Below are 22,975 nucleotides of genomic sequence, written 5' to 3' on the forward strand. Positions count from 1 at the left end.
ATTATAGGTTGGAGTCATTGAGGTAGCCACTCAGAAAAAGCAATATTATGAAGAAGAATGGGCAGACATTGTCTCACCTTCCTTGGTTCCTCAGGAGTTTGCACACCACGTAGGTTTACACCTGCATCCGAGAACTACAGCAGTTAACTCCTACCTCTTCTCTGGGAGAACTGGACAGCACTTTTACCAGCAAAGACTACCACCATCTTGCATCATCATCATCCACTCCTCCATCGTTTACTTCCTTAGCTACAGCCATTCTTTTGTTTTTCTGCTAGGTCAAATTTTGAAGCATAATTGCCATAAAACAGTATGTTTAGTGTCAATTAAAAAAAAAAACAAACAAACTCTTAAGCCAGGTTTGAGTTGCTAAGGGACTAAAACTGCAAGTGTCTAGAAGCCAGCGTTGCATAAGTTCTGTATCTCTTAATCATTACTGTTGAGAGCTGTGAGGCAGACAGTGATGTTGGTAATCCCAGAAGAAATATTTTGACTTGTAGAAGTAATTTTGTAACAGAGGGGGAGAAAAGTCATTAATTAAACATCTTGACATATTTACTCCTGAAAACACAGTTGAATGCTTTGACTGAGCCTTCTGTACATATCAGTCCCACTGAAAACAAATCATATTTGGCTGTGACTTAACCCAAGTGTACAAATTGCTCCAAGATGTGGCCTTGAAGCAATGTCACAGGAAGGCAAGGAACACAACTGGGTAGTGTTTCCTGCCCTATTTACAGCCAGTGTTGTTTTCCATTTTGCATAAAAACAAAGTGTTCCAGCACAAGAGTTTCCAACACTGGATGAATGTTTAAAGAAAACCAGAAGGGCGTTATCTAACACTTGAAAAATGCTGACCAGGACCCACGTGAAGCCTCTAAGCACATTTCTCCTCCCTTTGCAAGTGTCCAATGCTGCAATAACGTAGAGTTGTGGTTTAAGAGGTATCTAGTCAAGAATCTCTGTTAGTGACGAAGATTAAATGAAATAGGATTTTCAGAAACAAGGGGACACCTTAACATTTTTACTTTTTACTTGTGAAAATAAGGCAGATGTTCGCCAGCCTTTCCTAAAGCTGTGATGCTGCCCAGCCCCGTTTTCCCTTGGTAGAACTGTCTAGTTTAAACAAAAACTTACCTACAGAGTGTCTGGCAGAATGAACAGGGCGAAAAACCCCCAGAACAAACCAGGATTCAGCTGGCAAATCGCTTCTCCCAGAACCTTGCACCCAGCTCACGGGTGCCTGAGTGCTGTACACCGCTCCGGGACAGCTCAGTAACTGGTACTGGTTAACTGATGCTTCCATGGAAAGAGAAAGGGCATCCCACTACTAAATGAAACAAATCTTTTATTCATGAGCATTCTCATTTTAAATTCACAAATTATGAAAGGAAGGCAAATCAGAAGAGACTGCCAGAGCATCTTTGAAATGATAAAGGTATAAATTTTCCTTCTGAACATTTCTAATTTAAGAAAGAAAAAGGTTGCATAGGCTTTCTACAGGTGTGCACACAAAAAAAATTGAAGTACATGGAGGTTTTTACGTTACAATTCAGTGTACATTGGCTACTTGAAAAGGAAAGTATTTACTTGCAATTCCAAGACAGCTATTGGAATGACCTACAGAATAAGGCTTATGAATATTTACTTTTCAGTCCTGTAAAATATACCAAACACATAACTATCAAAAAAATAAAATGACACTTGAATCCTATTCTGGAATCTCTCACTGATGGCATATTTTCAGAAAGGACTGCTTTTATGTTTGTGTCTCCCAAGTTACTTTGGGAAAGAAACAGTGGTAATGGCATCAGGGGACTCTTCACAGCATCAGAACAAAACAAAACATTGATCAGAGCACAAGTGGAATGTTCTTGGCATGCAGAAACAACCAACCATGCAGACAGAAAAAAATCTTCAATAAATTACAAGCAGAAAATTATTCAGATTTCTCCTTAAAAGAAAGGCTACAGCATCTCTGTAGCCTCGACAGTCACACCATCAAAGCTGAAAGAGGTTACTCCTTCAGTGGCACAGGCCTGCATGCCTGACACACAGAGGTTTGCAATGGCTATTTTAGTGAGTATGTGTCTTGTTCTTTGGTGTGTGAAAGAGTTGTGGGAGGATGTTCCATGTGTTTAATTCTGCTTTTTCGATTGTTCTTTGTGATGATATTACAAACTGTAGGAATACTTCTAGGTACTTATCAGACTAACCTCTAGAAAATGAGTGGATCCATTATAAAGTGAATTCCTGCAGGTGATAAAGTACACATTTTCCTGATGATACTTGGTTCAGTAAATACTACAACAGCATCATTTTGGTTTTGTTACAGAAAACTATTACATCAACTATTCCTAAAAAATAATTTTTTTCCTTTAAAAAAAAATTGTCAGTTACAAAACCAAGTTCATACAGTCCACTTCTTTTAAAAAACAGGATTTAAATCATTTAGAACATGAATCTTTCTAATGTGAAAAAAAAAGGACAGACAAGCAGACAAAATAGGATTTAGATGGAAAAAGGAGCCACACCTTCATTAAACAGGGATCTGAAGCTCAAATGTAAAGATCTATTACATATTATGTCCAAAGGAACAATTAATGGCATGTTTCCTTGTGCACACACCTCCGCTCAGCCTTTTGAGTTGCTCAAGAGATTTTGACATCTACCAAAAAACCAAAATGCAGGATGCACAAGGACAGATGTGAGCAGTGCTTTGACCTAAGTATCTTTGTGTAACATCTATAAAGCATAAGTTAGTGTATTAAGAAAGCAGACAAAAGGCACAAAATCAATCAGTACTACAGACAGGTAGGCATCCATGCTACTGTGTGTTAGAAATACAGTGGTTTCTTTAGGGGCACTGTGGAAAGAAGCACTGAGCAGAAGTCAGCACATTTTACATGTGCCTTTTGCTGCCACCTCTCAAAAACGTCTTGACTTTCAACAAATATGAACTAAAAATCAAAAAAGCCTTACCAAACTTTTAGAATCCACTTTCTCAGTGTCACAGTGGTTACCTTACAAAGCGAGATCAAGCTACAGGATTTTTTTACTTTGTTAATCTACAAAACAAATTGTATCCCATTTGTTTAATTAATAAAGTTACTGTCTCAGTGTAACAATGTACTAAGTTGTTACTTTTACATCAGAAAATCATTTCTCTGAGAAGGCTAGTTATATCATCTCTACTCATCCAAACGTTTCATCCAGAAGCAATCCCTTGGGTCAAAAGCCAAAGAAACTAAAATATAAGGCTGCTTGGAGCCCTGTGACAGTTTAAGGGCTCTGAGCAGACCAGCTCTGTTTTTCCAGAGCAGTGAACAGAACCCACCTTGGGGCCGGTGGGGAAAGCTCATGCCCATCACAGCAACACACCAGGACAGGGCTCCTGCCTGCACAGCCCAAACACATCAGCAGTGGTTTCACTGGAAAGGCAAAGGCTGTGACAAGGGTGTCCCCGGCAGAGCCCAGTGGTGTGCCAAGCCTCTCTTAACAGGGGGTGGAGAGCTGAGGCAAGAGTGAGCTGGAACACTGCAGCTACATCTGCCAGAAGGGTTTTAGTGGAACATGTAAGCCAGAAGTGCTGGCATGACAGTGGCAAGAAAACATTACACAGCAAGATCAAAGTTACCAGAGCAGCTGGTCGCAGGTGACCAGAGATCAATTAAACAGCTAAAATATGAACAGACAAAAGAGTGAGGACACAACAGGTTAGTGCGAACAACGTTCTTGAGAAGGTATTGCTACTTCTTACAGGATGGCAGAAAATTCACACTGGTAAGTGACAGGAAACATGCCCTTAAATCGGCATCCCAGAGAGCGAACGCACCGTCATGTCAGTGTAGCATTCTTATGTCAAAGTGAGTTACTCAGTGACTTCAGACAGAACAACTGCCATTAAGAGACACATCACATTTTGAGTGCAAAACATTTTTGGCAAAAGTGAAAAATAGAAAAACCTTAACCAGTACTAAAAAAGTATTTTCTTAAATACTAGCATAGGGCCTGATCCTGCAAGCACATAACTCCGGGAACCCCAGCTGAGTCCAGCCAGAGTTCTGTGCCCTAACAATTAGAGGAAAAGGTCTTTGAATTGCTGTTAGTGTTTATACTTGTTTACATGTAGTGTAAATAATACACACACAAACACATACACACTGTGTGTACATATGTGTGTATTGGTGGATGTGTGCACGTGTGCCTGTGTATCTGTACACACAAAATGGCTCCTGAATAGACTCGAGCTCGTGGTTATTTTGAGATGCATCATTCACAGTACATAGCTTCCCGTGGGGATCTTCTGATAACAGGACCTATCCAATGACATCCTGAAGCTACATACTGTATCATTTTAATGCCTTTCAGGTAAAGTTATGAGCAACTGCTCTCTGCCATCAATGGGTCTTCCAGAGAGGATTCAAGTACAGCCAGCCATCGCCCTGCAAGAAAATTAAGGAGAGTTTACAAACAAGATTTATAAATACTGGATCTATGTACGTCCACATAAAAGCTAAAATAAGACTAAGCAACAAGAAGCCACCCTGGTCATCTGAAAATTCTGTGTTTAATGAACTGACAAGTAATCTGGGTGGGAGGGAAAAAAAGTACCAGGGAGAAAGAGAAGCAGTGGGAAGGTGTAACATGAACTGCTGGTTTAAATAGCTGCATATACTGGCTAAGGTAACAACAATTCCCCCAGTCAATGTTATTTCCCTTCTGCCTTTCCCGAAAAAAGAGCAAAAATGAAGTTAGTAAAATCTGTTTCCTTTCATACAGATGAAACCCAAGACTGTGTTTAGGATGCCCATGCTGAGTTATACTGGATAAATATCCCTAGATTGTGCTTGCTTTAGTGTGCTGAGATCAAGATTAGTAGGGGATGTGAGTATGCAGCATTTGTAAAGTACGGGCTGGATTTTACAGAAAAATACATTGTTTTAAGTGCCTAACATTAGATACCAAAAATCCACATCAAAATAAATGTAACTGAAGAAAAGTGAACAAGTCTACAATATAGACATGGAAAAATCCACTGCTCTCCTTCAAGAGCCAGACTGTCAAAAAGACAATTTAAAGCACTGAGTGGTACACAACAACACTAGCCCCAGACATTTGTTCACTTGTAACAGCATCCTCCCCTGTGCAGAAACACACTAAAGGGTCCCTAAAACAAGAGACTTAAAGTACCTCTTTGACAAAATACTTGGGTTTCCAGGGCGTTGTGAGAGCCGCACGCTGCCTCTCCTCTGCCCGCTGTCTCTCTTCCAGGCAGTGCTTGTGTTCCGTGGCTGCATCAATGTTCCCTTCCTTCAGAGAGTTGGTGACGTTCTGCCACAGGCGCCTGGTGATGGAGGAGCACAAGCCACAGAGTGAGAACACCTCTGCCACAGCCCAGAGCCGCTGGACACCAGTCTGGTGAGCTGCTGTCATGCTCTCCATGCTGTTCTTTCAGGTCACACAGCTTGGGAACCTGGGACATTCATCTCATTTGTGGACCAGATTTTCAGATTTGCTCAGGTCCTGGTATTTTGCCATGCAACTTCATTTTCTCACCAGCTTCTCTTCATGTTCCTGACTCTTGACCACCTGAGCTTTTTTCTCAAAGAAGGTGGATTTATTTTATCGTTTCCTGTTCACATTCTTTACTGATGATCCACCCCCAAATGACAGGCATTTATTCTGTGTTTATTTGTGGTTAAATTTTTCAATTAAGGGAGTGTCAGCCAAAAGCCAAGAGTGCATTCAGTTGGGACACTGACTGTTCCCACCAGGTCACTAACAGAGGAACTGATGCACTGATTCCAGGAAGCCCTTCTAGGTCTTGCTCTACATTCCCAGTTACAATAATTATCAGTATACAGCCAAACGTGTTTCTCACACGACTGACCACATTTGAATGCAATGCCTTTTATCAGCTTAGCAGAAACTCTGCCCAGAAAAACACTGAAAAGAATCGCGGAATTATAGAATGGCCTGGATTGGAAGGGACCTTAAAGATCATCTAGTTCCAACCCCTCTACCTTGGGCAAGGACTCGTTTCACTAGACCAGGTTGCTCAGAGACCATCCAACCCATCCTTGAACATTTTCAGGGATGGAGCATCCACAACTTTTCTGGGCAACCTGTTCCAGTGCCTCACCACCCTCACACTAATGAATTTTTCCTAATATCTAATCTAAACCTGCTCTCTTTCTGAAACTGACTGCAGCTTTCACAAATTTTCAGGAGTGTTTAAATGAGTTTCTGTTTACAGCCTGATAAACTGCAAATCCTGCAGAAACACTGGATGGTTGCAATTTGCTTACTGGTATCTAAAAAATACAATAAATACACTGAAGAGCTACTGGGTTCCTTACCTACTACAATCTCTGTGTTCCAAACTACAGGGGGAAAATGAGTTTGTGGATAAGCAAGCAGTCTTAAAAGTAGAAAAACGATCTGACTCTGCACAACGACTCAAGGAACCTTAAATAAAGGTACAATAAAGAGAAAATATTTACAGATAATAAGTGTAACTCATGGTTTTAAATCCTCCAATAAAATGTTCCTAAATTCAATAAAAGTATTGATTTTTCTGAAGATAAACATTAACAGTTATTGACTGAATAACAGAATATGTTTTTTCCTAATGTACCTAGTCAGAGTTAGGCACATGATGTGGGTGCCAAGAGCTTTAAAACCATGAGTTTGTGTATTTATAGCTCACATTGCACCACATTTTACATACTTTTATACATATATATATACACATCCGAAAATACATAAAACACTGAATACCAGTTTAAATTATATGATGCAACATTACTTGCAACAAACTGACTAATTTGCATACCATGTTGCAATCACCCAAAGAAGCAGGTGAAAACACTGCATTACCATTTTCCAGATGCTCATTAACTCATCCACGCATTTTTCCCATCTACAAAATTGATGTGCTCATCATTGCAATGTAATTTGTGCTCTGAGGAATCAACACACAACTCCAGCTCTCTGTGCCCAGATTAACGTGCTGTGGGAAGGGAGGCATTTTTGAACCACACCGTTTATAACTGCAGTTTGCTTCCCTGCTCTGTTCCTACCCGAGGTTCAGAAGCAGAACACTGTAATGCCCCTCCCCTACCTTGATTCCAGCGGGCCTTGCTTTGCGATCGGCCTGATCTTTTTCCTGATAACAGGCAGTTTGTTGGTGTCAATCACTTTGGTGTCTCCATTGCTGTAAGTAAATTCCAGCGTACCATTCCATTCTCCCTGTGCCTTGCACACAATGGTGTTCGTGGGATTGTGTTTCACTTCAGCAGTAACCCTAATTTAAGAGGAAAGGAAAAAAGACCACAGAAATAACTGGTACCATTTCTTATTAGCACATGAAAATGCTACCACAGCTAAGGTTACAAGCAGCTTTCTACATTTACAAAGCAATTTTTCAAGCAAAGTAGTGACGCTATCTCCAAAAACGAAAGACTCATCCCAGGAAAGTTCTTCTAACACAGCAATAGCTTTGGGATGACATTCTCCCAAAATACAGCACTAACCGAGCTTAAAACTCTGATACTCTGCTCTAACCCAGAGCTGGTTACCTCAGCAACCTGAAAAACAGCTCCTGACATTCGTGTGACATTTCCAATACATGTTATTTTCGCACCTGACCATAATGCTGTCAGAGACCAATGTCAAAGACTTCAGGTACCTTTGTTTTCTTCCTTAGCTCTGCAAGTTTACTTTTCAGCTGCTAAGAGGCAATGACTAAAGCTACCTCAGTAATCCAAGAATTGGTCTGAGAGTCAGTAAAATAGACAGGTAAGACTGGAAAACCAAAATGCAGAGAGAAGTTTTGTGTATATGTCTACGAACATGACACATGTGCTTTGGCAAGCCATGTCAAGTAATCTGTAAACTAAATTACCAAACTAATACCACACAACTGTCCCAAATTTTCACTCACCCTGATGGCATGAATCTACACCTTTTAGAAAAAAAACTCTGTCAAAACAGCCCATGTGGATATTTGGCTGAACACAACATTGAAACAGTTGACACACATACGGAAGAATAACTAGACCAACTGAAATAAAACAGAGGTAACCATGCAAAAGCACAGTCTTCTCATGGACACTGCAACAGTCCACAGCAGAACAAGAAAGGGGTCTGTGTATGTTAATAACTGGGACAACAACTTGAGCATGGAAGTAAGACAGGAAGCTGTCTTGCACAGTGCCTCTTCACACCCTTAATAAAGAGGAACAAAGACATGTAAATAACAGTTTCATCATCTGGAATTTCAGTGCAGAACTGAGAGTCCCCAGGAGGGAGCTACCACTGTGGGCAGTGACACTTTTGCTTCTCTCCAGGAGCTCCACCGGGAACACCACTTCATCTACAAGACTCACACAAAAGCAGCAGCTGATGTAGTAGAGATATTGCCTTTTCCATGTGCATTTTTCTGATCCTGCACTTACAACAACTTCTACAAGCAACAAAGCCTGGAGAGATACATTCACTTTATTTTAATGAGAGAAATATATCCAATTCAATTAAACATCATAATATGTATAACTACAATAAAATGTGCTCTAAAGCTGTAAGTCATCTCCAGTACTAATAGGAAAAGAAATTCAGATATCTGTCCATAAAATATTCCACCAGAGGAACTGAACAGATGCCTTAGAGTCTTCCCATTGAAATCCAGTAGCAGGTAAACAAGAATAAGACAGTAATTCTCGTACCTGTGGACCTTCCCTCCATAGAAGGGCTTGGTGTGGAACGTGACCGTGGCGGAATAGCCTGTTCTGGCACAACTGATGTTGACTTTCCCTCCAAGCTCCACCCATGGGATGGTAAGTATTGAGCGAGCATAGGCACTGGGCAGGGTGAAAACATACTCTTCTTCATGTTCCAGCAAGTAAAGAACACCTGTGTGGGAAGAGGTTGAAAGTGAATTGATAAATGTTCACTGGTAAGACCTGACAGTCACTGACCAATTAACCAGGATCAAAAGGCACATCCACAGAGAGCACAACATGCAGCTCTCCCTGGAGGAGGGTACTCTCTGCTAAGAAAGAAAGTCTGCCCTCTAGAACAAACTTCTTCCAACAAACATTCTCAAAAGCATGTGATTTGAATGTATGCCTTGGGGTCCCATGTGGTACCAAATGGCTTATCAGAAAATCTGACTGGATCACTCACTTTGTATTATGGGCAAGCAATAAACTGTTAAAAGCTGGGAAAATGTAGCATTTTCATGCAAAAAGTCATACTGAAAATTCAGCCCCTCACTGTCATATCATAATCTCTCTCCAGAAAAAATATGGGCATGCCGAAAGGACTCTTCACTTCTCCATTCAGTTAGACATGACTGTTCCCTCCATTAATTTCCTACTGATGCACTTGTAGGTAGGAGTGAAAGGCTTTCTCTAAGTCTGCATGGGAAACATGCCATCTAGCAATTTCCCATTAAAGTTGCTCCCTAATTTTCAAATGTCTGGTCTCCCACACAGCCTTTGCAAAAATCTTGCATAACCAAAGAAGGGCCCAGCAGGGCCACTGCTTTACTACCACCAACACCAATGCCTCCACCAGGCAGAGAAAATTACTGGCAATTCTATCTCATTCTGTAAAGGCTCCTCCATCCTCAGCACTATGAGACTGTAACTAAAAACAACGTGCAACAGCAATAATTTTTCAACATTATTTGGAACCACAAAGAAAGTTGTATGCCTGATCAGACCTTAGCTTCCCCTGGGGTTAAGGATACAACTCTATCCCCACCGTAACTGTAGTTTGGTCTTCATGAGGACAGGGCATTAGACCAAGTAAAGAGCACCATAAACCTTGCACACAGAATTAGATCATGCCAAATGTCTGTAGTGTATTTTTTATTAGAGTTTTACAGTCTTTTGTGTCCCATTTATTAAGTGCTTAAGGGCAAAAATGACAGCTTTGATAATATTTTTTCACAACAGGGACTGAAAATAACCCATCACAGGAAGCACTCAGAACCCAGAAACAGAGCAGGAAAGTTAGCTTGACAGAGTATCTGTTCAGAAACAGGATGAGCTTGAGCCCATTTGCCTTCACCCTGGGGCAGACGAGAAAAACACATTGGTAGTGGTATTGATTAATCTATCTGTTTGAGGGAATAATGGTACTACTTTTCAAATTGATCTCACATTTAATGATGAAAAAACATTAAATAGGAACACAACACTACTACTCTCCACATGAAAATATGCCTTTAAAATGCTGTATGAAAATACAAACCTAAAAAGGACATTCAAAATGTAAAAGCACAGAGCTCTAACAGAACCATGATCTTAAATACTGGCTTGTGCTCACAAAACTAAATGCAGGCACAGGAAGCTCTGCAACTTGTCACTTCTGCCTTCTTTAATGGTTCCACAGGAAAACATTTGCAAACCAGAATATCTTTATGCAGTTGTTCTCAGAACTTCTGCACCTCAGCCTGCCAGCAATGACACAGCCAGCGCTCCTACTCCAGCAAGTCTGACACAGATGAGCTGGGGAGTGCAAAAGCACAAACACAGAAAAGTCGTGTCTTAGAAGGACCTTTAATCATTTCACCTCGGCAAATTACAAGTTCCTCGTGTTGTGTGCTGAACCCTCACCAACAGGAAACAGCCAGGAGGACACAACTCAAACACACACACACGTTTTGCCTCAAGCTTCCTTGGCTCCACGTTTGTAGGCAAATACAAGCTGAACACTATGCAGGAAGGCTGAACCACACAACTTACCCTGGACATGTTGCTCAGAGCCCCATCCAACCTAGCCTTGGACACTTCCAGGGACAGAGCATTCACAACTTCTCTGGGCAACCTGTTCCAGTGCCTCACCACCCTCACAGTAAAGATTTTTTTCCTAATACCTAATCTAAACTGTTTTTTCCATTTAAAGCCATTCCCCCTTGTCCCATCACTACATGCCCTTGTAAAAAGTATCTTGTCATCTTTCTTGCAGGCTCCTTTCAGGTACTGGAAGGGAAGAAGAAGCTTTGAACTAGATGATGATATTCAAAAAGGAACAAAAAGCCAATGGGTATTGATCAAACACAGAAAGGAAACCTGACCATCTGCAGGTGGGCATTTTACACAGGATTACAACAGGTTTTAGACTCAAGTCTGTCACTTTTCCTTTCTCCTCCTCTTCCCACTTGTTCTCCACCTTCCTCATTACAGTCACAGGCAACAGACAAGTGGAGCAACCAGCTGTGGAAAACAGGCTGTGGTGCCACCCATGAGGTCATGTTTCCCCAGTGTTAATACAGACAAGTCTTCATACAGTGAAAAAGCACTGTCTGCTCAAAAGTATCAGCTTTCGACATGATGGCTTTGTTGTAGTGAGGTTTGTGTTTGGGTTTTTTTAAAAGACAAAAGGTCTAATAGCAGTGGAGTGGGCAAATGTGGTCCTCACTTCTGGGCGAGAACCTCACTGCATTTATGAACCACACCTTCATGGGAGCTTCTCCAGAGTCTCCTACTTCCTTGGGCCCTGCCATCCTCCTCTGACCATCACCGCATGTCCCCACCTGAGAGAACACTAGTATGATAAACACAATTTCCTTTTGGGTGAGTATAGGTTTGCTTTTGTCCCTCTGATGGGATCAATAGCTTTTTTCTCCCTGCTTGAGTGGGAGGGATGCAGAGCTGTAATGCACACTGCCAAGTACATTAAAAGTGAAAAGCAAACAGCAGCAGTGACCTTCAATGTAAATATTTAACCACCACAGCAGGTTGGATATTAAAAACTGAACCCAGCTCTCTTGGCAGTATTTTTAGCACCTGGCAGCATATTTTTTAATTCCTCAAACACCTGAATACATACTCTTTTAAATGGAGTGCTATCTCACTTGAAATATGACTCCAGCTCAATAATTCTAATCTAAAAGAGATTAAAGGGCAGATCTGAAATACCCACAACTTGCTAATACTTCTAGTATTAACCTGACTGTTAGTTTTGCATTCCACTGCTTGCAGAGTTCACATGCAAAACCTTGTTTAACTGAAGCACCATGAACACTGCGGCTGCACCACCTCGTCTGAATGGAGACCTGTGCTCTCTAAGGGAAGAAGAAAGCAAAATCTCACTGAGAGGCAACACTTGTAATCAGCACCACAAGAATTCACACCCTACCTTGCTGCATTTTAATCTTTAGAAATTAAAGGCAGAAAAAATAAAACCTAACAGTTACTTTAAAAAATGTTGTCTAATTTTAACATCTGCTTCTAAGTATCATTACACTGCAACTGATATTTAAAAGCATCTGCTGGAAAATACACAGGCTCTTTGTTTTCCCCTTGCTTCTCTGATGTAGGGCATAATTCACGTTTAGTTTAAAATTGGCTATAAGTAAACACATGGGGAAAGTTGTAGAAGATTCTCCCACTTTCAGCTTTCTCCTCTCACATCGAAGAATTCTTTGGAAATCTGCAAATTCTTTTAAAGAAATCTGAAGTATTTATGGCAGCTATTATGCATAGAAGAATGCACCAGATCAGTACTCTGGGAGGAACAGCAGATTTCGTAATATACTTTATTAGAAAAAATTGCCACAGAGAAGAGAGAATTTTTTATCAACAAGTGCAGATTTTGCATTTCCCCCTTGATATGTCCTCAACACTATTTACCCCTCCTTTTGACCGTGGCAGTGTATTCAGAGTCACACTCCTTTCCATGACTCCTTAGCCTGCTTTAAAGAAAGTGATGATCCAGGCATATCATTTTCCCAGTTTGACTCTCACATGTCCCTCAGTGATGCTGCAGCTTTGTGAATTGATTTTCCAGTAACACATATTGACAAAAAACCCAGAGGAGGCTCTGGATCAATAAGCTGCAGAAGAGGCATGTGAAATTTAATGCTTCCCACTGACTGTACAGAGATCAATCCAAACAACAAATGGCACATGGGACACAAATGGCCTAGGGCAGTTTCCGGATTTAAGAAGCTCTTCACTCTCTCTGCACTATCCATAGCAGGGCACTAAGAGGAGTAAGTTCATTTGGGATGAGCCCCACATGGGAGCAGTGCATCACTAAACGCGCAGAGTCACATAGGAAAACAGGTGATGCCAGGACTGGGCTCTTATCATCTCGTAAACATTCCAGCCAGCTGCGTTGCACTGCTCATTTGTCAAAGACTGGGGCTATTTGCTAAATTAAGTAATGAGGACCATGCTATATGGAAACTGTTCTGAAATCACTGGCCTAAAAAATATTAACTCAAAAATTAGTACTTAGGGAAATAGCTCTAGTTGCATGGAGCAATCAATCTTTGGGACTGGTAAATTAAAAAGCCACTAATTTCTCAGGACTAGAAATTATAGACCTGTACATCTATGAATACATACACATCCATATATTTGAACAGAAGGGGGGAAAAAAAAAAAAAGAGATAAAAAAACATACATTGCTTTCTTTTAGCTTTGCCCTGTAAAGAGCACTGAACCTTTTCCCTACCCATCAAATCTTTTCAGGGTTGATTTCAATTCAGAAAATAATTTTTGGAAGCCTATATACCTCACTAGTTTTTAAAACCTTTAAAATAGCAGAAGTAAAAACACCAGACATAACTAGCCACTTGATAATACAGAGCAATCCACTTAAATATACTTTATGCTCTCTGCAAAATTAACCCATGAATCAAAGATGACACTTTTTGTTGGATTTTGCTGCTTTGGAACAAAACCTAAGAGCAGAAAAGGAACAGGCACAGCCCACACTGAGGTGTGCTCACCATGGTTGTTTCCAGTAAAGCATCCTTGCCCTACAACCAGCATCTGTTTGAAGATTCTATGGAACACATAAAAAAACCATTAAATATTTACATTGACTGTCCTATCCCTTGCTAATTTAAGTCTTAATGTGATCCTATTCGTTACAACCTCTTCTCCCCCCTCACACTCTCATTAGTACATAATTAACATTAACCAAAATTAGGGACTGTGCAGGCAACATGAAGTCTTTTATGCAAAATATCCCCTTTTCTATTCAGGGTAGCTTTCTCATGAGGAAACTCAGTGCTGACTACTCTGAAGAATGGGGGTTTTGTTACATGGCAAAGAAAAAGTTGAGACATTTCATTAGCAAGCCAGATTTAGACCCCTCATAACCAGAGATGAAAAAGGGCTAGCATATAAAACAGCTTTTCACATGGATTTCCAGCAGCGCTCTCCTACTCGTTCTGCATCTCTGCAACTGATACTTATTTTGAATCAACAACAAAAACCACAGAAAGAAAAAAAATGTTAGTCACTTTGAGGTGCAATATACACGAAAAATCATATGAATAAGATAATGAGCTGTACCCTTTGTATGACAAGACCATACTGTCCTTAAATCCCCAAATTCTTTAAATACCTTTAGAAGTCTTTGTACTGCCATGACTCCCTATGTCAGCTTCCAATAACAAAGTACAAAAAGCAACATGCTCTATATGTCTAAGGACATTCTAAAAAAATATGGTTCAAAACCACCACAGAAACATTACCAGCATATTCCTTACACACTATAGGTCCAAAAATTCAGTACTACTTTATTTCTGTCAATAGCCAACTGCAGTAGAAAAAGCTTCATTTAAATGTTTGAAGGACACACACACAGCGTTATTCAGTAGGGAGGAAAGTTTCAAAACACACCACAGTTGCTTGTACTCAACATTAATGCCATGATGAAGTTTCGGGTCATCATCACAGAATCATCATAGAATGGTTTGGGTTAGAAGGGACCTTAAAGATCATCTAGTTCCAACCCTGCTGCCATAGGCAGGGACACCTCCCACTAGAGCAGGTTGCTCAGAGTTCCATCCAACCTGGCCTTGAACACTTCCACGGATGAAGCACCCACAATCTCTTTGGGCAACCTAGTCAAACAAAATTGTTCTGATACATATCTGACTAGAACAAGATGGTCGCTCTCTAACACTGAATTATCCAAAACATTAGTTGCAGCTCTGTTTGGAAGGAATTTACCCAACAATAGCATATGACTAGTTTGGCCATCCAATGCACACGGGGGGGAAACAAAAAAGAAACAAACAAAACCCAGGGTTTTCTATGATTCATGAGATGTTACTTTGTCTCTTATCAAAAGCAGGATCAGTCATACTTCATTCCAAAAAAACTCAATCTGCTTCTAACACTTTAAAGTAAGATTCTATAAGCTTACCAGCCCACCTTTCTGTGAGAAAGCTTCTCCAAAGGGATAACTTTAGTTTTTACCTACCTTAACCAGCTTCATATACCTTCTGACTAACAATGTGTCTTTCCACAGTCTAAATCAGTAACTTTGATAGATTAACTCACCCTACATGAAATGCTGCAAGCCTAAAGTGTCCCTAAATACAAGGGAAAATCTCCAAATTATATCTCACATTAAAAAATTAGTAGGCCTTGCATTACCCAACATGTAAATACAGACAGAGGTTTTCCAAATTTTTAGTCCAGCAGCTACTTTTTTTGAGTACAGCAATCTATTCTCCAGTACTTACGCTGACCTCAGTCTACTACAGAATTTATACTTATGCAGCACATGAAAAAGAAGCATCTGCAGTAGTCTAATTTTTGCACAGCTTGACAAATCTACACACCAACTTAATTAGGAAGACTTCCGTGGGACTAAAATAAACAAACAAAAAATTAAAGAAAGTGCAGTTTCAAGAGAAGAAACTGCACAGCAAAGCAAGCATTTTAAACTGAGGCTGTCAGGCTTAGGTTGGCTGTTTTCAGATGATAGAAGAGCTTCAGCAGTACCATTTGTTGGTACTGTCCATTGTTGCCCATTGCCAGTTCTCAACAAAAATGCTTGGGCTGCAGTAGAGTTTCTCCATCACTTCCCAGAAATGCTGTCACTGTGGAACTGCATGCCTCTGCACTGCTTACATGAACAAAAAAGATGAATGATAACTATAAACTGGTGAACCCAAACTTCCTCCCAGAACGCCCATCATAAAGACAGCAGCAAACCTTGCAATGAAAGAGTCCACCATTGTAGATGTTCCCCCAAAGCCTGCCTCCACTCCTGGGATATCTCCAGGATCATGAAAAAAAACAAAAAGGGGCAACAGGGAAGAACTTATTCTCACAAGCACACATTAAATAATCCTTGGTGTAGCAAAGTGGTTAATTCTTAGACTCTTTTTCTCTCAAAACTGGGACACATCAAGACTTTGAAGTCTTAAATAATCCCCACAGTAGACACCCTCATACCCAAGGAACTGTGTGTGCTAGCAGCGAGAAAAAGAATTTCCCTACTCCTACATAATCATAAGTGACTTCGTGTTTAATTTTATTTCCATTAAATAGTTCCCTTCACTGAGCAAAAGAGTACTAGAAACGAACATGTACCAGAAAAATGGAGCAAACTAAACCAATGACTCAGGCTGACAGTAGTACAGATAGAAGACTGACAGAAAGGCCAATTTCGCTTCTGACACTCCTTTTAATTCTGCATTAAATGCAAAATACCTAAATCATAGGAAGAAGGAAACAACCATGCTATTACAGACTTTATGACAATGATATCAAATCCAGTAGCAAGGAAGTTTCATATCTCTTCTACAAAAAAAGGGAGTATATTGTCATCAGGATAGAAACTACTGTCGTTCTTTTTGCTGGTTGAGTTTGTTCGTTAGTTCTAGCTAGTAGAAACAGCAGAACATACCTGCATGTTTTCACCATAATTGTTTCGTTGTTATGAATAAGCAAAACCAAATCACTGCATTTCCCACTCTACTTTTTTTACTACCTTTAATATCATAGTATTTAACATAAGGGTGGCAAAAAGAAGCATTTACTGTAAGCTGTCCTTCTGAGACTACAGTCTAAAAACTGGGTAAGACAAAACACCAAAAACCACACACAGGATCTTACCCTCAAATGGCCAAAGACACTAAATTCCCTAGAAACACATAAATGCTGATGCATTAACAGTAAGGACACTAGTACAGGTGTGTTTATCAGTTCAGATCCTCCATTAAGTATTTGCTGACTCCCTGTATTTTTGAATTCAAGTTGAACAATGACTTGTCACAAAGCAGAATGAATATGTGTGATACAGAAAAATCACTATTTAGACACCTACTACATGACTTTCCAGAAAGCTTGAGAGAATACGCTAACCTTGCAAACACTATAGGAATCATGATTCTTTGCTGAAACTATGAAAATGAATGTTAGGCTTACGTAAAAACATGGGGTTTTCCCATTGTTTTGTTCCAGTTGGGAATACTAAATCCCATGTTACTTTAGAAGTGAGCAAGATAAATAAAAATATTCTTACAGAATACACTGTAGTAGCCATTTGCTACTGCAACTTAGTACGGCCATATATATATATATATATATAAACAGACTCTCAACAATATAAGCACACATTTATACACGTAATGTGCAGTTCACATTCTGTCTGGATAGAATAAGGTTATATGAACCCTACAGTTTTAATTCCAAACTTCACAAAAGCAAACAGTCATAAGATTAAAATGAAAGGTCAGAGGGAGAGGAAGCAGGAAAACATATGGACTTCTGTGCTATTGAAACCCACATTAGCTCAAAAAAATAAAAATAAAAGCACATTTCTTACCTTCACCTACCATAGAAACACCTATTGACATGCCCATAAACTTGCTTTTGGTCCATACGTGAGCGTTCACACACATTTTCTTCTCTTTGCATTCACAATAAAAGCAAGATACCGGTGGATGATGGGACACTTGTTCAGCTACAAACCTCAGCTTGTAGCACATGGACTGGTCCTGGCCAAACTCCTTGGTTGGGTCCTTAGAAACTGTGGAGGCACCATTAGTTCTGAATGCTTTCACTTTATCTTTAGGTACATCCCACGAGCAATGAAAGGTTTCACCAATTATAGGGTTATAGGGCTTCTTGGCAACTGCTCCCTTTCGGCCTTCGTGAAAAGCTGTTAGATAATACTCCACAAAGCAGATAATTCTTTCCTCAGGAGTGGCTCCAGCTGCAATTGACAAAAACAGGTCTGGATGGGCCATGAAATTTGCATACATCTCCAGCAGGGATCTTTTCTCCAAAATAAATGTTGGAAGCACTACCTGTATGCAAAGCAGACAAAGGCAGATATGATTTCCCCATGATCACACTATCAGGGGGGAAAGGGGGAGAACAGTTAGGACAGCTGCAAATTCTGGCCCTGCCAAGTTTTGTATTTTCCTCCCATGCCACAGCAATTTAATTTTCTTTGCAGTGTAAATAATGTGCGAAGGAAAAAGCAGTGGCCTTGATACCCATGCAAGCTGCTTCCTATTTCATTATGATTCTCAAGAGCAGCTCACACAACAGGGATGGGCTGTTCCGCTCACATAGAAACCTGCCTTTTCCTCTCCTCTCAGTTAACAAACCAGCCATTGTTTCCCTTGTTTACAGAATACAAAAACATACTTTGATATAGACTAATTTACTTCAAACATCAACAAAACAAACAAACCATAACCCTCCCAAATGGGAGGGACACACCCCCCCAAACTAACAGAAGATGAGTATTTTACATAAACATGCACACCACCAACCTCTAAATGGAGGAGAGTGTAAGGAGTACATCTACCAATTCTGTCAAACATTTGGGTTCCATATTTCACTCCTGGGTCCCTGACTACCCACTACATATGTATTAGGTCCTTTCCAGCCTAACTAACAAACCAAGCCAAGGAGATCTAATCAAAACCAAATCTCAATTGTATTTCCAAAGATAAAACCATTCCAAGGAACCTTCCCAAGAGGCAAGAAAATGCTGCCCGTTCGACTCCCTCTGCCCTACACTATCATGCCCCCTCACAACTCCAAGTCAAATCCCCTGTCATCCCTAAGGTCTCCTGTCCCCCCAGGCCCACCGCACATCCCCTCAGTCTGAGACGGCATCATGCTACTGTGGTGGGCCCCTGCATGGCTTCCTCTTATTTCAGACAAGTTGAAACAAAACCTGCACAAACTGTTACATTCAGATCCTGGGGTTAGAGAGGCTCCAGAGGGCCCAGAAAAAAATCAGGGACTGAGAACTAGGCAGCCTGTCCTGGAGGGAGCCAGCCCCAGGTGATTTGGATGCAGACTGGAGTGCCTCCTCTGGCAACGCATATGTTGCCAAAGTCATTCACTTCACAATAACACTTTGTTAGAAGTTTCCAGTGAAACATCCTGGAGGGCACTGCAAGACAAACTACAGGACATAGTTTCTCTCCCTTCTTTCTCCCCCATGCTCCACACCTTATGCCGGACTGTCCCAGGGGAGCTGAATGGCTACTCCCACATGACCAAAGGGAACTTCCGGCACACTGCATGGTAAAGATATACAGGTATCCCCAGAAATGCAAAGGCAGTGGATAGAATTCAAAAAAAGTTTATTTAGAAGGCCACAACACAAAAACCTACAGTGCGGTTTGCACACCGGGCCTCAGGGAGCAAAAGGCAAGCTCCCACCCCCTCAGGGCCCTTTTAATCCTCTCTTGTTTCTCCTCCGCCTTCCCAAGGCCTCAGTGTATGTCTGTTAGGGCTATATCTCTCTTCTCACGTACCAGAGAGCAAAGCTGAGAACTTCTCTTGCTATGCAGGGGTGGGGGTAAGGCAATGAAAGTGCCTTTGAGAAAGAGTAACCATTTAGGCAGAAAGCCTTCCTAATGAAAACCGAGTTCTAACTTTCTGTTCCAAATTTTTCCAAAATTGTATCTATTCCCACAGACACACAAATTTATCTTTAATTTAAGTGGCTCAATGATGCCAGATGCAGACCAACAGCTGTCCTCTATTAAAGCAATTCTTCTGCTTTCCTCTTTAATTCTTCACTGCATTTACTTTTTCCCTTTCCCAAAAGCAAGGGTTATTTACAGCAGGCAGGGAGCCACCCTTCATCACAAACACATTTGCTTTCCCCCTTGCTGTCCCAGCTTGCTATTCTCAGCAGGACCAAAGCACAGATCAGTCCTTTTGGATCCCATGGATCATGAAATAGAGGCTGTCAAACTTTTATTAATCATTCAGTTCTTTTCAAAGAGAACTCATAAACATTGAAAAAGAATTCCAGTCACAACAGCTTGAACACAGACTTTACAGCTACACAGTAAGTCACTGTACGTACCTCTAGTGCAAAGAGAGAACTGCTCTGTTTGGTAACATACCCCCTCATTCGCTCTCTCCTTCCGTATATTATATTTACACACAGACAGTCTTTTATAGGCTAATAATTTTTTACAAGTTTAGATATAAATCAAGCAATGTTCCATCTGTAATATTCCTCTGACTCTAGTCTGTAAGCCTTGAGGACTCTACATCATTTCTGCTACCAACCTAATGAGGCCCCAAAAGATGAAGGACCTTAATTTTACACTACATGTGGCAAATTACTGAGTGCCAAAGACAGCCTACAGTCCTCAGGGTGGTATGACAGCAAGGGGCCAAGGAGATTGGTTTTTAGAAGTGAAATCCAAAACTCTGGAAGGCAAAGTGGAAAGACAGTAGATTTTCTTATTTTTATCTCTTTAAACAATTCCATCTTACTTGCAGCATTCTCATTCTGACCAAAGATTCATACCCAATATAATCTTTAAAAAAAAGCAATTCAGCAATTGAGATCCTCAATTCAGCATCTCATTTTAATATAAATTGTATACTAAAAGATCAGATTATCAGAGGGGAAAGTGACAGCAAAACATATAAAAAAACCCCCATCACTTCTGTCTAGAAATACCAGTAGTGACTATCATGTGTTCACTGCAGAGACTTGAAAGGGCAAACTCATTTGAATAAACAGCACTCTGCATCTCGTTATGTCCAAGTGCCTCTCTCTAAAGACAGTGACCTTTATTAGCACAAAGAGAAGAAAACTGCAGACCATACTTAAGATTATGCAAATGTTATGGTACAACATTAAGACTGCTGTGGTTTAGACGTGTTGATTTGGTCACAGAGTCTTAGTATCTACTCTCTCAAGTCCTAGGTGTGTGCTTCACAGCTACATGCTTAACACAGCTACACCAACACAGTCACTAAATGAGACATTACAAATCACTGGACTCTTATTATTGAGTTTCAAAAATCTATTTAAAATCTGAATAAAGCTTGAACTCCAGCTCAAATGATCTTGTCTTAAAAGCCCAACGAAGCTGGAAACAACATCCTTAATTGTAGCAGGAAAGGACTGAATTGTTTCCACACACGGAGGCAGAACTACACATTCAAAACACTTGAGTTTTAAAGCTTACACAACTCCAGTATTACAAAATACGTCTACAAAACACTGCCTTTTACTAAGTAACTCATAGCCTCAAAGTTTCAATGTGCAACACCATCACTCATTAACACAGTAAAAACAAACAAAAAAAAAATCACACCAGTCTTTTTTTTTTTTAATTGGCCCTATCTTGATCTCTGCAGAAATAAGAAAAATAGAAATAAACAAATTTGGAAGTATACAGCATTATTCTTGCCAGCACTGTACTCCCATGCACTTGTGCTAGCACTCCAGCTTCCAAAGGAATGAGGTTTTCAACTCTTCTGCAGCCAGACAGAATTCACTGTCCAGAAAAATACACTTAGGACCTATATGCTTTCTACAGGCTTTGGACTGGACTACAAAGTTGGGGTTTTTTTTTTGTAATTGCATAAAAAGTCAGAAGTGCCTAACATTTTCCTCTGAGAAAAAGCCAGCATGACAATCAATGGGGCAAAAGAAACTCTCTACAACAAATTTCAAGTTGCTGAGGTCTGAAGCAAAACATCTCCTGAAGCAAAAAAATTTTAAAATGTTAGAATAATCTCTGTTCTTATTCTTTCTCAGGCTTCAGGTGAAAAGGAAGCAGTTTAAGAGGCATTCCTCTGTTTTCATTGAGGTTAAAAAGGGGATATTAGTTCAAAACTTGACTATAACCTCCTAGGTTTGAATTCACCTATACTTAATTAGGTCTGAATGCAATAGAGAAAAAGAACGTGACTTCTTAAAACAGAGATATTTATCCCCACTACCATTTACGGTGAGGCAAAACATGGGTGTCAGCACCGCTCCCCAGCCTTTTCAGAAATCTGACCAAGATACCTCATGCTGAGATATTGGAAGTATAAAAGCTTTCCACTGTCATCTGTGTCACTGTGGGAATAAAATAAGCTATTTTCATGCCACTTATATTTGAAAATTACAAGGTAAAAGTATATTAGCAAGCAAAGTAAAAAACTTATGACATCATGAACATACTGCAATGTTAACAAGTAGTTGATATTCTGCAGAATTACTGGCAGCCCTTTTACACAGAATGGCAACCCTTTATTTTTAGCACATATTAACTGCGTAGGGAAGGTGAGAGAACGCAGGGAAGTGATCATCCATCTGTACAAACTGTTAGCATTAACTGCAATCCATTAGATGCCATTTGCCAACAAATCTATCAGGCTGCTAGTGGGTTTTGGCACTACTTTTCGTTTTTTAAAAGTCTTAACAACAAACCACTTAAAAACTTATTTTTTTCCCCAGCCATTCCAATTTTACATGAAGTTTACAGTCCTAGCCCAGTCCGAGGCATCCGTTTTTTACTGCATTCTGCTGCTGTGAACTGTTCCCCCATCCAACTCTCTCTAGCAGCTGTTGAAGTCAATTTGGCCACACAGATTTGGTACTTCAATGTAGGTGTTTTCCTTTACAGTAGTTTTCACTGTTTAACTCCTCCTTAAAAGGCACAGCAGCATGACACATTCCAGAAGTGAAGCACCTCCACAACACTAAATGTGGTGTTCATCACTGGGAAACTGCTGTCAGCAGAGGCAGGACCAAGGCTAAGATAAGCCATCACCCAGTAGGAAAAGGAAAAGATGCAGTTTCCTCTGATATGGAACATGAAGGTAATGATCATGCATCCACAACTCAGAGCTAACAAGGGCTCAGAAAAGCTGTTCATTTGTGCATCATATAGCAATCCACAGCTCACAAAAGGAACCAAGGAAAGAGCCCT

General features: G+C 40.4%; 1 protein-coding gene across 1 annotated transcript in view; it reads right to left on the reverse strand.

Moving 5' to 3' along the window:
• Window positions 1–1,331: 1,331 nt before the first annotated feature.
• OSBPL10 (oxysterol binding protein like 10) overlaps window positions 1,332–22,975 on the reverse strand; it is a 118,571-nt gene continuing 96,927 nt past the window's right edge. The window contains exons 8-12 of the mRNA XM_027675451.1: window positions 17,599–18,082; window positions 8,730–8,916; window positions 7,127–7,309; window positions 5,194–5,347; window positions 1,332–4,445 (exon numbers count right to left, since the gene is read on the reverse strand). Of these exons, the coding sequence (XP_027531252.1) occupies window positions 4,401–4,445; window positions 5,194–5,347; window positions 7,127–7,309; window positions 8,730–8,916; window positions 17,599–18,082 (1,053 nt within the window). The 3' untranslated portion in view covers window positions 1,332–4,400. The remainder of the gene's footprint in view (window positions 4,446–5,193; window positions 5,348–7,126; window positions 7,310–8,729; window positions 8,917–17,598; window positions 18,083–22,975) is intronic.

The sequence above is a fragment of the Neopelma chrysocephalum genome, unplaced genomic scaffold (assembly GCF_003984885.1).
Source record: "Neopelma chrysocephalum unplaced genomic scaffold, ASM398488v2 Primary Assembly neopelma1_26, whole genome shotgun sequence".
In the NCBI taxonomy this organism is placed as follows: Eukaryota; Metazoa; Chordata; class Aves; order Passeriformes; family Pipridae; genus Neopelma; species Neopelma chrysocephalum.